General features: G+C 45.1%; 5 protein-coding genes across 5 annotated transcripts; 2 read left to right on the top strand and 3 right to left on the bottom strand.

Moving 5' to 3' along the window:
• Positions 1-2,003: 2,003 nt before the first annotated feature.
• Positions 2,004-3,497, top strand: FSUBG_13907 (uncharacterized protein; the record flags this gene model as incomplete). The annotated part of the gene is made up of 3 exons (XM_036678847.1): positions 2,004-2,015; positions 2,086-2,849; positions 3,401-3,497. The coding sequence occupies 3 exons, from the start codon at positions 2,004-2,006 to the stop codon at positions 3,495-3,497; spliced, it is 873 nt and encodes a 290-aa protein (XP_036530634.1).
• A 3,965-nt stretch (positions 3,498-7,462) lies between these two features.
• On the top strand, positions 7,463-9,229 carry FSUBG_13906 (endoglucanase type F; the record flags this gene model as incomplete). Its single annotated transcript, XM_036678846.1, has 5 exons — positions 7,463-7,471; positions 7,871-8,596; positions 8,647-8,671; positions 8,721-8,726; positions 8,781-9,229. 5 exons carry the CDS (start codon positions 7,463-7,465, stop codon positions 9,227-9,229), a joined length of 1,215 nt encoding a protein of 404 aa, XP_036530633.1.
• Positions 9,230-9,776: 547 nt separating this feature from the next.
• On the bottom strand, positions 9,777-10,184 carry FSUBG_13905 (uncharacterized protein; the record flags this gene model as incomplete). Its single annotated transcript, XM_036678845.1, has 1 exon — positions 9,777-10,184. One exon carries the CDS (start codon positions 10,182-10,184, stop codon positions 9,777-9,779), a length of 408 nt encoding a protein of 135 aa, XP_036530632.1.
• Positions 10,185-10,977: 793 nt separating this feature from the next.
• On the bottom strand, positions 10,978-12,222 carry FSUBG_13904 (uncharacterized protein; the record flags this gene model as incomplete). Its single annotated transcript, XM_036678844.1, has 3 exons — positions 10,978-11,334; positions 11,380-12,119; positions 12,177-12,222. 3 exons carry the CDS (start codon positions 12,220-12,222, stop codon positions 10,978-10,980), a joined length of 1,143 nt encoding a protein of 380 aa, XP_036530631.1.
• A 744-nt stretch (positions 12,223-12,966) lies between these two features.
• On the bottom strand, positions 12,967-15,834 carry FSUBG_13903 (uncharacterized protein; the record flags this gene model as incomplete). The annotated part of the gene is made up of 2 exons (XM_036678843.1): positions 12,967-14,512; positions 14,561-15,834. The coding sequence occupies 2 exons, from the start codon at positions 15,832-15,834 to the stop codon at positions 12,967-12,969; spliced, it is 2,820 nt and encodes a 939-aa protein (XP_036530630.1).
• Between the last annotated feature and the right edge of the window lie 664 nt (positions 15,835-16,498).

The raw sequence follows: 16,498 nt of genomic DNA, 5'->3' as shown, positions 1-16,498 counted from the left end.
TATAAGATTAATATATAATAATTTTTAATATAATAGATCTTACACTAAGTATTTTAACACCTTAGTTTAACGTTAGAAATCTTCTTACACTCTGAGGCTTATGTAGCAATCTCGCCAATCTCAAGAAACCGTTAGATAGAGCTAATTCCTATTGATTCAAGAACCTCAACCCCTTAACCGACTAATAGAGGTAAGGCATCTAAGTTAAGGCATGCGTTAAGTAATAGACACTCTTAGCTTACCTTTCGTTATTTTAGTAACTAACGCTAGCACATAATTACCTTCGATATACAAGTCGACAATCTCTTGCGCTGTATGTATTGCACTGGACATATTCTCTTCTACACTCTGGTGCTTTATAGTCAAGGAGTTGTTGAGATAAAGTAACCCTGGCGCGGTGTTTTGTATTCATTTCCTACTCATTACTTGTTCCCTCCTCCTCCACCATTGGCAATAGAGGGGGTTTGCGATGATCTTTTATTTAATTTTTATAGTATCCTAGTAGACTCTTTAACATTTCCCAGGCACAGCGACTGATGATGGCTTTGCAGGGACTGCGTCGTGTTAAAGGTGCCTTTTGAGTAAGTGAGTTCTTGGACCTTTGTATACGTACGTTTGAGCTAATTGCAATAATGAATTTGGCTATAGGTAATTACTCAATAGTAATGCATTAGCAGGAAAGTTGCACCTTTCGTTCTTGTATGGACAAGGTAAAGGGGGAAAATATAAGTGCATACACTTCCAAAAGTAATTATTTTAATTTAACAAACTAGCTACAAACAGCGACTTAATTTAGCTAGAATTAACTTATAAAAGCTACTAATATTAGCCCATTTATATAGTTTTCTTTTGCCCTTAAATAAATTTATACTTCTTATTTATCTTTCTGTTTATTACTAGCGTAATAGCCGTAACGCGTTTGCTAGTTATAATATAATTCTATTGCTATGCTTGCTACTATTTAAGTGCATTGTGTATCACAATCTGGTAAGGCTCAGAGTTCTGTTTGTTAGTAACCACTCTAGACTTGCACTTTCTAATGACCCTCAGACGGCGCGGACGTTCTTCATTGTTGTTATCCTCTCGACCCCTCTTCAACCGTTTCAGGGTTTCTTTTTGTGGAGATACAGGCTCTTTTGCAGTAAAAGGCCAGGAAACCCAAGACCAAAGCCATGCGATGAATTGAAGAAGCCGGACTTCGGATCGACGCTGGACTTCCGCCTCTAAGCGGCGACTCACCTTATCGAGATCAATCGGTGCAGGGCCGCTCATGATGAAGGTGTAAAGGTGGCAAGTTGGTGTTGAATGGGTAGAGTTGATTTTGGTAAACGGAGTTGAGTAATGGTTGCAGCTTTAGGCGTGGTGTAATAATTGACAGTCGATGCAAACAAAACAAATTGAAACTGCTTCACAGTAAAAGTCCATATGTAATTCATGGGAGAATTGTCATATTTATAGCCTATGTGGAAAGGTCTGCTTAAAACAAAGGATTTATATTCAGTTATGCTATTCTGTAATAAAGAATACATTACACCAATGCTGTAGTACTTGTTCACGGTATTAACACATTTACAGAGATCCTCTTGCTGAACACGTAAGGCTTTGTAATAAGGTGGGATAAAGCCCTTGCCTTAATTGGTAAGGTAAAAGGTTTACTGTTCATTTATGTTCTGTCTTTTAGTCTGTATGTTCAAATAGGACCGAGATAAGGGGCAAGATCCAGTGGTTGAACAACCGCGCAAATGGAGAGAGTAGATTGAATGGCTTCTTCAAGAAACTCATCTTTGGAAATTAGCGCTCCGTACGCCAGTTCTATAGTTCAACTTCGCATTATATCCAATGTCATTCTGTTGTTTCCAATCAATGGCTTTGTTCGACTACAATCTATGTTATGTTACTTATTATATTGTATCTGTTCCACAATCCATGTAGCTATGACAATACCCGGCGATTACCCAACTACGGTTCCTACCCGCACCGATGCACTTGTACCATTGAACACGATGAAAGTCGTAGTATGTATAGCAGGTCTATTTAAGCTCCATGAAGCCGTTGAAGCGCACAACACAAGCAAACACTTTACAGAAGTCAAAGACAGCGAAGTCTTCTAAGACCAAAATGAGCCACCGTGACACGGTGAAGTCTCATAGTGGGGAGAAGCAGGTAAATGGACATCTCGAAAGCAAAATATCTAATCACAATGCTAGAATCAAGGCTCTAGAGACTGCCATCTGGACCATGCAGGTCCAGCCTAGTATTGACGCTATATGCGAGCCTACAGACGATGAACCGGGTGATGAGAGAAGTGTAGCGACTTGGGAAAATTGGACAGAGTCGTCTGAGTCTGGTGATACAGTGATCGACGACTTCAGTCCTTCTGGAACGAGCTACGGTGCTGTCAATCAATTATCCCCTCCTTCGCACCACTCTATTGTTGAGCTTCTCAATCCACATCCGACACGAAGTCTAAATACCACACTTTTGCAGGACTGTATAATTAGTTATCCCAAGCTCTTTAATGAGTCCTATCTCCGGGTTGATAGCTTGAGTCTAGCCGAAAGGAGATTGCTAGAGCCGCTCAAGTTGAAGGGGCTCAAGTGGCGTTGGCATCCATTTATGGATGTAAGAAACACACATCGAGGCGACATTTGTGTTCGGACGATGGACAACGATGTTTTCCTTAGGATGATGAATAAGTTTCCCTCTATCGCCTTCCGGGAATCACGTGAAAAGGGAAAGTCAAATGCACTCCGTGATCCTGCAAAAATCGAAAATAAACCTGACTTCTCTGAAATCGAGGTATGGGGCGGTCGCGTTTTGGTGTGGTGTATCATCGGTACCACCTGTTGGTACGACCGTCATGGGTATGCTATCCCTAGCTGTCATGACGCCAGGTCTAACTACGGCGACTTATATAAATGGATAAAAGCGGATAGATTCTTCTTCCCCTTTTTGAGCGGAAGGCTTGACTTGTGTTGGTCCCATATGCCACAGGACTTTCTCTTCCTCCTTGCAAATGCCGGGAAGTTAGCACCTGACTTAGAAGAAGAAATACGCCATGAGCTCTTACACTTATTCTACCTCGAACTTACAGAGCCAAGAATGGGGGAGGCTTACAGAGAGTGCTTTATAAGGTATTTCCCGAAAATCGGCATCCAGGCTGTTTTGACTTTTGAACATAAGTATAAACGCGCGATACAGCTCTTTCTAGATAAGCACGAGTCAGGCCAAGCGGCTAGAAATACTCAATTCAGTCGCTAAGTCAGAAGCAGTGGTACTCAACCCTAGCCTTAGTTGATAAAGATATATCCTACTACTCATACCTTTAGACTTTAACTCTGTTTTATTCCCTGCTCACCGTAACATCTACTACCTACTTACTTGGACTTACCAACCGTAGCACTTCAACGCCTCTCGACTTCTCCAAAGAAATCACCATTACCCGTAGCGAGAACAACTCATCAGAGTACAAAGCCGAGTCGACGTGGTTCTCTTAGCCCATTGACCTGAGGGACTGTGGCTTCGAAATCGATACCGACGTAACTGTCTCTGTAGGTCAATACAAGTTTACGCTCAGCGCGAACACTATGATCACACTTCGGTCGTTCGCTGAAGAGCCTTCTGAGAACAAGATCTGCTTGGTTAAAGTAATTTTCCAAAATGGAAGCAACGAGAGCGATGTGATAGTTGAGGCGTCTCGGTGGAAGAATGTAGTCATTGGGTCGGATACAGTGACAAGTGGTGGAAAGGTTATTCGACTAAATCGGGGACTTGTGGGAGGCGGGCTTGCGGCGGCAAACTTGCTTTTGATCGGGGATCTTTGATGAGTGCAATAGAGAGACCGTGAATGAAGTAGTCAGATATCCAGAAGGAACAGAGACGAGGTACAGTCGGGGGATGACGTAGGTTTATTTGACAGAGGAAAAGAGTAGGGTATATGCATGTCTAGACACGGTTTGTCCAGGCTATGAATATTGGTATCCATTCTAGGTTATCTACCGTCACAAGTAGTATAGATTTAACTTCTCACAAAGTGCTGTTTTGAAACCATGGTATGCTTCCATTTCACATCCTGTCCCCGCCAAGTCGCAAGTATATACTAGTCTCCGTTCTTCTGCTCTCTGATCCCTGTGACATGTCAGCCTTCAGCACATTGAATAGATAGAACACTTATATCTCCACGTCCAAAACCCATACCTGTTCAACAGGTAAGAAAATATTCAGACGCCAAGTTTAAACTGGCCCCATGCACAGTTCTTGGCTGGACAAGCCGCGCATCGGACAGGTGTGTCTATCGCGCCCCCAGTTGCTCTCTTCCTCCTCCGGAAAGGCCGCCACGCCAGACCTGGGACAATAGCAACTACAAAGCTCTCCCTAGTGTGCCACGCGCTATAGCTCCCACTGGCGTCCTTCTGGGAGAGGGGACTTTGAGTGCAAAGGGGGGTTCCAGAAGTGGGAATAGATAGTCTCCGGAGTTTTCTCCTTTACTGTAATTATGATTGCCGTAGACATGACAACAGTACTTACCTTTGCTACATTTTCTAACTTTCTAATATGAACTGTTGTGTGATTTTGTCCTGAGAGGCTAGTTAGTCTTTTAAAGACTGCCCGCACAGTGGGCCACTCATTCCTAGGACAGACTTCCTGACGGCCAGACCAGTCATTGTCCGTACAAGCACCTCGCATTGTCGTGTCACGAGTCATGCACATAGGTCATTCATTAAACACATAGGTCATTCATTAAACAAGGGAGGTCAAGATTCTATCCGTCACAACAGGTATTAAAGGTTGTCCGGTGGGCGCCACATGGCTGGTATTTGTCTGGTGCCTTATCGCCATTCGGACAGTAATAGTGTGTGGCCAGCGTCAGGCCAAGCAGATAGAATGATAAGATGAGAGCGGTCAATTTCAGGGTGAAGTATCGTTCGCGGCAAAGAAGGCATGGAGCTAGAGAGCTGGTGATGCTAGATCAATATGGCTGTCGACATAACAGACAAGAACATGGAGAGAATATGGGAATCAGCATGTGCCTCAAAAGGGGTCAATATCGTTCTGCCTATAATAAAGTGCATTATCATTGTTGCTAGTCATAGCGTCAAATGGAAGGTTGCCAAGAACAAAGTTAAGGGCCATCATTGATCGTTCCCCCACATGTTATGACCGGACTTTCACTCACATACGTCGTAACTAGCATTGGCCAACGAACATTGCGAAAGCGGCTGCGTGCATTCATAATTGCGGAAATACATCCAATTATATGTATCAGTGGTAGTTGTAAGGATAACCAACAACGGATTATCCTTCTCAACAGATTTTGGGCTTTATCTTGCTAGGTGCGTTCCGCCCTAAAAGCGAAGACATCTAAGCCAGCTATAATATAAGCAACTCAATTAGCAAATGACAAAGGTCTGTTCATTTCATTAGTTGCCTTACTAAACTTATTCTTTAAAATTCCAAGAAAGACTTAGTCATGTTCATCTTAATAAGTCAACATTGGTCGAGGGGCAGCAGTGTGGGATCATCCTACTTACCTATTAGATATGTCTATTTTGTCCCCTTGGATTTGCTCATCGGATTCCGTTAACACCTTCCTATACTTCTAGCTGCCGTTCAAAGGCATTGAGGTAGAATACCCATTGGGATATATCTAAACGAAGCAATTAATGTCCACACTTACGGTGGGAAGCGGCCCGACGCTCAGCACTGTTTCAAAGGTCTGATGGCCCAATTGCAGGAGCTCCTTTTTATTAATTAGTATGATAAGATAATCCTACACACGGTCACAATTGTTTATGCTGCTGGTCAAGACGAACTGTTTGTCAATGTTAAACATCGGGGATAAACCAATCAGACACTGTTATCCAATCTTCAGGGCCAGAACATAGTCAGCGAGCTGGGCTTTACAGGTACATACGACCATAGGTAGTGGAAAATACGGGATCCCGTCTGCTCTCCCATAGTCAAGCCACTAACCGGCGGATTAGTAGTTGGGTCGGTGACGACCAGCGAATCCCCGCTGTTGTATGTTTTTGCCGATTTCATTTTTGCCACCAGCCATTGTAGATTGACATGTTGAGTTAATGGTCTCGTATGCTTTTAACGTTATCTGTTGTCGGGGTTAATTGGTTGTCCTTATTGCGCTAGATTGACAGGGCTGTTAGGGTGTTTACTATAACTTGGTATCTTTAAACAGTGTGTTAACGTTGTAAAATGTCTTTATGCAGTAATAAGCTACGATTTAAATACCGATGATAACACTGCTTAATGTAATTCGATTATAGGGAGTTGTCTTTTACTGTATGCTAGGCGCAGGCTATTGGGATTCGTCCTACTTATCACCTCCGCCAATCTCCCCAATGTCTGGGCCAGTGGCCATACAGCAGATAGAGCAAGTACCAGCAGATCTGGCGATTATTGTTCTAGGCCCATGGCTGAAGACGTCTTGCTGAATCGTCCTGGATTTATGTGACCAAGTTTACAAGCAGGTGAGAAGAAGATCAAGGACCAGGTAGCACAAGGGTGTTTAAGTAAATCTATGCTTGAAGACTGAAGACAGCTCACAAAAAAACAGCATTAAAGGACTCAGGACGTTGAAATTGCGAAATTGTTTCCCTTCCGTAGTTCAATGGGCTCCGAGTCACATATAAAGGCTTGGTGAGGATAGATTAAATACTAAACATAATACTCGTTCAGAAAGGATTTTCCACCACCTAAGTAGCAGCCTCCTTGGCCGTCAACACTGACACCCACCGTTCTAGATACTATTTCACCCTCTTTCCAGCATCGTCGCTCGCATTTATCTTCCCCTTCCTGCTCAAAGACCTCATGGTCTTGTCAGCGAGTAAGGCGTGCAATGCAAGTATTAGCTGCCGAGTTTGTCGACGTAACCTTGTTAGCACTGCTCTTTATATTTTAATATAAATGAATCGATTATATGATTACCTAAGAATTAAAGAGATATATAGTTAGCACACTGATTATTATTCCTTATTGTAAAGAAAGTGGACTAATGGCGAAAGCCTCGGTGTTGGGAATTTTATAATTGACGGCGATATTTCTGCCCAGGAATAAATATAGATCTAGAAATCTTGTTTGTTGTATGTTGTCTGCTTCCGAAGTCGTATTCGAGTAGGCCTGGGTCGCGACATCTTACTCAGCCTTGTCCTACAGCGTGCTGGATTTTCAGGGCTGCTCGCGTTTCTTTGACGTTCCTGGGATCATGGATCAATAGGCAGGATATGCTCGAGTATAAGTGGATATCACGAAATGATATCCTCCTGGATCAGGGATATCGTTGAATCCCAAACAAGCTCGTAAGCTAGCAATACCAACCCGTTAAGCGCGTAACCATTGAATTGTGGTTGGGCTACAACATCTCCACTTAGTCGCTATCCGACAATCCATGCTTCAATCTCGTATATGCTAGGGCCAACCGTCGAATTCTGTTTAATGAGTTTCGGAAATGACTGGGGTAAGACACAGTAAAATGCCCTTTTAGGTCTGATTTGTGTAAAACTTCCGACAGACTGGGACATTAGCCAACGGCGAATTATTTTCCGGCCTTTCTTATTTCACCATGACCTCACAGAACAATGATCTGAAACATCACGCCAAGAATGGAACAGCATAGCGCTAAAGGCTTGGGTTAACCCTGAGGTACTGTTGAGGAATGGATATATAAATAAGCGTGATCTAAAATTTTTAAGCTTTTGACCTTGGTTTCATCACACCTCACATTCGTTTAGTCACTCTGCCTGGGCCAGAGTCCCTTTTCTATTCCTTTTCTGTACATTCTTATTCACTTTTCACTTCACCTAGTAATTCATCCGTTATTCGAAAACACTCAAAATGCGCGTCTTCACTATCTCAGCTATCTTCAGCGGCCTCGCCGTCTCTGCCCATCGCCCAGTCAGATCTCGACGGTTCTGTCTGGAAAGCTCTTCTCGCCGAACCCCAGAGCAGGCGCGGCTTCTCCGACATGCCCCGCAACCGTCCTGTCAAGCGGCAGTCGGGCTGGAACCCGCCTACAGACTTGAAGGCTCCCCTCCAGGAAGTCTGGGAGCACTACGAGAAGACCTACGACGGAGGTCTGGACGCCAACGTCAACACTGGCTTCCATCAAATCATGGCTAACAAGGGTTACCTGAACATCTGTGTCCGATGGGACTCTAGCGCTACCATCACTGAGACCGAACGAACCAAGATCCCCAGTGCGTATAATGCCCAGTACCAAAAGTGGTTCAAGTGGCTCTACGGCTATAACGGCTTCCCTTACGACGAGGTGAAGGTCAATATTGTCGCATATGCCGTCAAGGACAAGAGCCAGCTTCAGGGCTCCACTGCTGGCTATGAGGTCTACACGGAGCTCGATGCAGACGGTGTCCCTATGTGCCCTGTCGCATGTGCTCATGATGCTCACCTTGATGGTGACTATAGTGGCTGTAAGCCTGGTGCTGATCGCCACTACGACCACTCTCTGTGGCTGAAGGATGGTCTTGAGGGTGGCTTTGGTCATAACTGGGGTCAGGAGGTTGGCCGTGAGTACTTCATGAACAACCTTGACAGTAACAGTATCCACATTCTTTTGCACGAGATGGTACGCCCACGGAGACTTCTATTCATGGATGAGACTAACAGACCATACAGGGTCATACCTTTGCTCTTGATGATTGTAAGTGGTCCCTTCGTCACATCAGGAGATATCTGCTAACAGACTCTAGTCTATGGTACTTTCCATTCTCTGCCAACCTCTTTCATTACGAGAATACTGACTTGAACAGACTGGACCCCCACTGGTATCACCAAGTTTATCATGCTTGCTGGTGCCTCTATGGAAATCACCGACTTCGACGGCTGGATGTATCGCAACTGGTGGTACTACCTCTCTCAGAAGAACAACTGGACTTCCACCATAACCAGCACTGATGTTTCACCTGCTTCATCCGAAACTAAGCCTCCCACTAACACTGCCGCATCCGCAATCAAGACTACTACTCCCAAACTTAGCACCACTACCAAGGCCGCCGTCGCTAAGCCTGTCTCTACCAAGAAGGCTACCTCTACCAAGGGTCCCGTTACTCAGGCTACAGCTATCAAAGCCACCGCTAGTGCCGAGGTTGCTACTTGGGGTCAGTGTGGCGGCAACAACTGGACTGGCGGCACCAAGTGTGCTTCTGGTGCCAAGTGTACTAAACGGAATGATTACTACTCTCAGTGTGTTGCCAACTAATGGGCACGCATCTGACAGCGTGGTGTTGGGATGTGAAGGTGGTGTTTGATGCTGGACAAGTAAGATAGTTGATTGGAGGTCATGCGAACTCGGGAATAATACCTACATATTGGAAACTGGGTAAGAACGGCTTGTTTCACCGTGATTCCATAGACAAAACTGTACCGCTTCACAGGATGAACCGCGTCACAATTAGCTCTTATAAGTGCATCTCGTTTTTTATGACATGGCTCAGTGAAATGTTAATTATGTATGCTAGCCTGTATTCGATCTAATGAACAGTCAAATAGGATTGTGCGGCAGTTTGAACAAAGGATCAGATAATAGGTACCGGCCATGTTACGCCTCGACTTCGATAAGCGGGGGTCCATCCTGGACAAGGGTTACATATATGTAATTGCAGTCTCAGGATATAGTCATAAGCTACAAAATATAGAAGTATATTTGCTACCAGACTAAGTACATCCTTACTCCAAACTGGCTAATCGTGGTTCTCCGCTCCTTTCATCCACACTTGACACCTTCATCAAAGGTCGTGGTGCTTCTCCTAGCAGTCAAAGTCACGTCTGTCTGCTTCAACTCCTTTGATAGCATAGACATCCCCAGAGTCCACCCTTCCTAACCAGACCTTACCAGTTGCCATCTCACTGCACCCATCTGTACCATCAACCTGGCAGTTCATCACGGCATTCTTATCAGGAAACGATCTTCCATGAAGGAATATAAGACCGAAGACCGTGAAAGCAGTCAGAAAGAACAATTTTGTCTTTTTGACCTTTGGAGTGAGTGCTTCGTTAACGCGTATCTGACGACGACGATTGAAGTCCGAGATCCAGACCATATATGCACTTACTGCGATGCCGAGAACAAGGTAGAACTCAGGGTCGCATAGATAACCAGTGAGAAAGTCGTACTGGTTCTGGAAGACCCAAAGTCCTCCTCCTCTTGTGGGCATTGTTTTGTTGTGTTTCTGGGAGTGCTTGTGCTGGAAATATTGTAGATAGTCAAGATGTTAGTGTAAAGGTCCGGGAAAGGCGATGGGAGAGGGATTGTTGATGAGAATAAGTTTTGAAGGCGAAAAAAGAGGGGTGTATCTCATTTTAGGCGTCTAGAAACTGGTGAAACGGCTGTGATCATGACGAATGATAACACTGCCAGTGCTTCTCACTGCAGTTGTTCTTATTGAACGCTGGTACACATACCTCAAGATCTGCCTTGCCCAGCAATTCATTGATTGCCAAGAATCTTTTGGTCACCCAATGCTATCTCAGTGATTCCAATTGGATGGCAGCGTAAGAAAATCTTGTTGTTCAGGTGGACGAAGTGGTATCGGAACAGGCGGGTACTTAGGTGAGCGGCTGTACCTTAACCTCCTGATGGTATACTAATGAATCCATCTGGCATAGGGATTCTCAAGGTCGTGTCCATAAAGACCGATTAACACATGTGTGATAGGATGATGTACACGGTATGTGTTCTCGTTGGAGATATGCTATGTTCGCGCCGTCACGGATCTCATAAAGTTCATCAACAAACAGAACATCCGCCAAAGCAGGATCATTTAGTCCCAGAACCTTTGACCCAATACCACACGTTTAGCACCCGCTATTAAATCGCCTGCCACTGTGCGAGCGAAAACTTCCGGTGACGGCTGCCCACCATTTGACGCAAGCGGTCTGGTTCAAAGAACAGAGCTAGGTTACCCAACATCGGCATGGCTTTGCAATTCTTGGTTTCTCAACTCTAAACTATGCCCTCAATTCAAGGGCGCTATTCGATGGATCCGACAGTAACTCATGTTCCTTCCTCTTCATCTGGACCATCTTACGGACAGCGCCAGCAGCGTAAATGGCAGAGACAAGAATACCGACAATACTGTATCCAACAATTAAGCCTGTAGACGCACTGGATAACTGCAGCCCAATGCCTCCATTGATAATGCCGACGACCATGATACCTCTGCCATACCAAATATGTCCATAGCTTATTGTCGTTCGACGTTGGTACTTGACGTAGTTTCTATGGTGCATCCATCCCAGCACAGGCTGTACAATCATCAAGACACACACTATCGTCCCAAGGACAACGTGAGGTTCATGGAACCACTATAGAATGTTAGCTACTATTAACACTTGATGCATACGACTTACATCTGCGTCACGATCAGCAGCAATCTTCCCAATGCCAAAGCCAATCCACATGCCTACAAAGGCGATGATCTGCCACGAGGCATGGATGAGCCATTTCCCAAGCAGAGGCATGAGAACAGAGCCGATGGGGAACCCGACGAGGAAAACGACTGCCATGATAACACCGTGCGCGGAACCAGTATGATCTTCACCTCCACCGCCACCAGAGACAGCATTGTCGCTTGGCGTAGTGTTGGACGAGTTGAGGAAAGGGTTGGATGTGCCGCTGACGGTAGCCTTGGAGAGATCAAGCGAGAAATTATCGGTTCCGTCATGCTCAGGAAAATCGCTGCTTGCATCGCTTGTGTCCATAGAGCTACCCTTCTTCCAGGCACTGATCCACTGAGCAGTCCCCGATATGCTTGCATCTTTCCAGTAGATATTGGCTACTATTGTACCATTCGACACGCCGCTTCCCTCAACAAGCTTGATACCGCTCATGGCCTGGTATGTCGGCGTGTCATGACCGTATCCCTTGCGAGTGCTCAAGGTGACATTGCCCGAGCCGTCTTGGTATATAACGAGCATCGTCGAGCCGCTCATGCGGGATCCAGTGCCGAGGGCAACCCATTGGTAGGTGGTAGGGGCTTCGAGGCGAACGTAGAGGGAGGAGGATGAGGATGGAACAGCCCAGCTGTAGCAGACTTTGCTTGATGATGCATCGCAGTAGGACGCTGGGGAGGCACGGATGATGGTGGCAACTGAAGGGAGAAATTATTTGTTAGTATATGGTTACTGCTGAAGGGATAACTACTTACAGAGTGCCACGACAAAGACAGATACAATGTCTAGAAAACGATTCATCTTGAACAGATTGAAAGCAGACAGATTGCAACGGAAACAACAAGGCAAAACGCGACTGGATTGCTAGCGAAATGTCACCGCATCGATCTGGGTCAATTTCCTCCTTATACCCCAAGCCACCTCCCTCGAACCGAGGATAAACATCCTTTCACTGTGAAAAACATTCCAAGCCACAAAAGCCAAGCCTACGTAACCCTCCCAGCACGATGGTTCCCAATTCACCAATCACAGCGCTCGTAATTCTGATGACCAGCTTCTAGACCCAGCTTAAATTAAGCATTCGCCGATCGACTACGGGGGATCGTGGTCTGTGCCTGCCAAGAGATCTGTTTTTCTTGGCGCGGAGGCGTGAGTTTTCCTGTTTTAGGACTGGTGACTTACGTGGCCGGGAACAATACGACTTTGATCTGACGATGGCTGTGTAAGCCATGCGTTTTGGAGTCTGCGAGGCGCACTTCAGATCAAGACAGCGAGAGAAGGTTTAGTCTCTGTACCAGCAGCAATATTCTGCTTGTAATTAAGTCTAAAGGCAAGTTTAATTGAGGATTGTAGAGACAGTAGGCAAAATAGATTTGTTCACGGCGGTCACTGATTTGATCCATCACTTCGAGATCATCGTGTAGTAAAGTAGTTACCTGTGTCATAGAATAGCTAAGGATATTTTTATTGCCTCACCTACAATGCCAAGGATTTATCTCTCTTTGTCCTCTTATCTCCAATTGCCGAGTGTACGTGTCATTCGCACTATCTCGTCCATAGTTCACCCAGTTCTAATTGGAAGTCTTTCCCACCATATGCAAGGAGCAGCTGTCGAATGGTTTTCGTCGATGATTCTATGATGTCCTCGTAGGGATATTCTGTGAACGACAAAGCCTCACCGCTTCTGCAAATGCGAAGAGGCGACATGCCGTGGAATCGCTCGAAACTGGCCATTACGCTGTTTGCTGGCCAAGCGCTGCACAGTGGTTCGCCAACATAATTTGGATCAGCCCTGAAATGCAGTAGTACACGAACCGCTTCCAAATTTCGACCCGCAACAGCTATCTGCAGTGGTGTAATGGGATATCCTGAGAGATTGGGTTGAGCTCCAACTTCTAATAGGTGTCGCAGTGGACAGAAGTAAGGACGATTGTATATAATGTCGGACCGTAACTGTGATGTATAATAGCTTATATAACAGATAAGAGTTGTAGAAGGATTGTAAAGTCCTATGTAGTTGACCAGGAAACTTTGAAGATGCTCCGAATCTGAAGAGAAGAATGGAACGAGTATATCCATTATTGGTCCATCGAACTCGAATGTTTCAATAATGAAGCTCCAATGTCCGTTTCGATAGATATTAAAGCCACTTTGAATTCTCAGTGATATCCTGTTGCTGAAAAGTGCCTTGATATCCGCCTCCTTCATGAATCTAGATAACAGGGGTGATTCTGGATTGTCAGACAGGAGAACCAGGCTCAGAAACAAAGATGCATCACTGTCTGTTAGATGTTCTTTCCAGTCAATCCTCCCGGCATGAGCATAGGTATTTTCGGAAACTCCAATTTGCAAGAGGAACTGAAACCACCTTCCTTCATTCTTATTATATCCAGATTTGTCAATGCACCTGAAGTACTGTGTCGAGGGATGTAGGAGCCTCGTCGCCCGCCCATAGAGGTCATCGGTCTCAGAGATCTCTTTGCCCCATATGAGAAGTGAATCAATTGCATAATAAACAGAATGACGGCTCAGGTTTCTCCAAAGATCAAGATTGTCTAATTGCAGAATGTCACCCACTTCGAGTTGTTTGAGATCCTGTGATGCACATATTTGCGCCTGGAGCAACAGAGTATCCAAACAGGTGGTTAAACCCTTAGTCTTTCCTGTGGAAAAGGCTAGGAGCGGGCCTTGACATATTCGGGCCGAAGTCAGATACTCCTTGACTGTGTAGTGGGCGAATGATATAGAGTCTTCCAGACAGCTAATAAGACATCCACAAAGTTCCTGTAGTCTCTCGGAGTCATAGAGAACATTACTGTTGTCATTTTCTGTCCTCAATGTGCTGCTTTTAATTGCATGTAATAGAAGAACAGACGGAGTGCCGTTATCGGGAGGGCCGAGCTCGCCGTAGAACCAAAGCCATTGAAAGGCATGAGAAACAAATTCCCAATCTTCTTGTGGTATCCGGAGGAAGATTCGGTCATAAGTCTCATCTAGATCTTTAGGGAGTCTTTGTAAAGCCTTGCTAACCACCCCACGATCGCCTCTCAGGCGCTGCAATTCATGGAGTTGACAAACGGCCCACCGAAACCTATACCTTGTTAACAGGTTCCTATTCTCAGCGCAATCTAACACTTACATTCCCTTTGCCTTGGTACTAACAGCATCTTCAACTTCAATGAGGAGGTCATCAGGCCAGCGTCGGAACTTTGGGTTTGATCGTAGGACTGACTGAACATGTAGGCGAATATCCTGTTCAACCAGTTCATTTGCCATTGGGACGGACACAGACACTTTCTCCATCACTCGTTCGATATCAATGTACTCGCGACTAGTGACAAGAAGCTGAAGGTTGGAAAACCTCAGATCAGTGACGAGGGTATGAAAGACCTCGAGTGATTGGTCACGGTGGTCGCTCTCGTCGACAGCGTCTATCACGATGTAGGCGCAGCTAAAGACCTGCAGTATCTGTTCCAACGCGTCAAGTAGTTCAGGAATGCTCGGTTCCCCGCCGCGTCTAAAGAGATTGTGTACCAGAGTCGAAACAACATCTGCGTGGCGGGAGAGCTGAGTGATGACCCATCTAAGAAATGGGGCCGCCTCATCTTGATGATGTCCGAAGTAGCAGTAGTAGTAGACGCTCATGCGAGGCGCATTCTTTGTCGAAACCCTCTCGCAATGACTTAGGACGTTTTCAATCAACCAAGATGCGAGAATCGTCTTGCCGGAACCTGGAATACCGTGGATCCAAAGACATCGGGTATTTGAAGCAAGCCAGTCAGCCCAGTGCTGTGAGCGAAGCATCCAGCTCCCGGTTCCGTCTTCATATAGTTGCCGCGACCGATTGTGAATTGGTGAAGGATCAGTTGTTGCTAGCCAGCTGCACACTCTATGGCGTTGCTCCTCCGTCAAGATGGAGCGGATCTCTTCAGAAGCAGCTTTGATATCTTTTATATCTTTCGTGACCTCTGTCGTCAGAGCGAGCTGGATGCCATCCCTATGGCGGCTGATCTGCTGGAGAAGATCCTGTACCTGGCCCTGCTTCAGAGGCCAGGCCAATGTTGCGAATGTTGCTTGGACTTTCTGCCGCTTTGACGCATTCTGCCCGCTCTGAAGAGACTGTTTTGGAAACAGTTTTTCCAGTGCTGTCATCGCGGCCTTACATCCCTCAATAGGGCCGTCAGAGGCAGCCAGACGATTTTGCAAGGCGGGTGTAAAGGTCTCGCATTTGGCTATGAATTCCAGGTTCTCAAGAACCGACTTGAGTGTGGATACTTCGATTAAAAGGGTGCGTAAGCTCGTAGGTGCATCGGAGCGGAGCGCTTCGATGTAGAATTGGCAAGCGCTGATGACTTCTTTGGATAATTGGATGACAGCAATTGCGCTCGCTACAACGCCTAGTGCTTCGGCCATGATGCAGGCTTATTTGGTGCGAGGGAAAATATTTATTGGCATCGAATTAGTGGCGGCTGTTGATGGACTCGCGCTGGATTAAAATGATGGAAGGAAGAGAAAGCAGGCTTCGGGGGATGTTGAAGGAGAAAATACAAAACGTCTTGAATTTGTTATTCTCCCCGCAGTGGCTATGCAAGGCATTTTTGTTGGCTGTCTGATCTAGAAATTGGTGGCGTTTTCAACCTGTTAGCAGTGCAGATAATGGTGTTTCGTCCAGTAAGCGTGGTTGAAAAGCAATGACCACTAGCCACTCCAAATCTCACTGCCTGAAAAAACGTCTGAGCCCGTTTACCTATAGTTATTACGTTCCTTATTATAACCTTTATGTTTAAAACCTTTATAGCTTAATAAAGCTTTATTTAATAAAAACCTAGCTCTAAATATAACTAAATCTTTAATAAGCTTTTCTGCTTAATATTACTTACTAATTTAACTTTTCCCTTATAGTTATTACTTACTGCTTAACTTATTATAAATATATAAAGTTAATCCTTTTTTATAAGTTTACTATATTATATACTTAAGCTATATTTTATATTACTTTATTAATTACTACTGCTTTATTATTTAGCAGTAAATGTTTTACTTTCTAGGGAACTAACTTTTTATATTTTTAATCTTT

The sequence above is a fragment of the Fusarium subglutinans genome (assembly GCF_013396075.1).
Source record: "Fusarium subglutinans strain NRRL 66333 chromosome Unknown NRRL66333_c0000423, whole genome shotgun sequence".
Classification (NCBI taxonomy): domain Eukaryota; kingdom Fungi; phylum Ascomycota; class Sordariomycetes; order Hypocreales; family Nectriaceae; genus Fusarium; species Fusarium subglutinans.
This window is presented reverse-complemented; position numbering and strand designations above follow the sequence as displayed.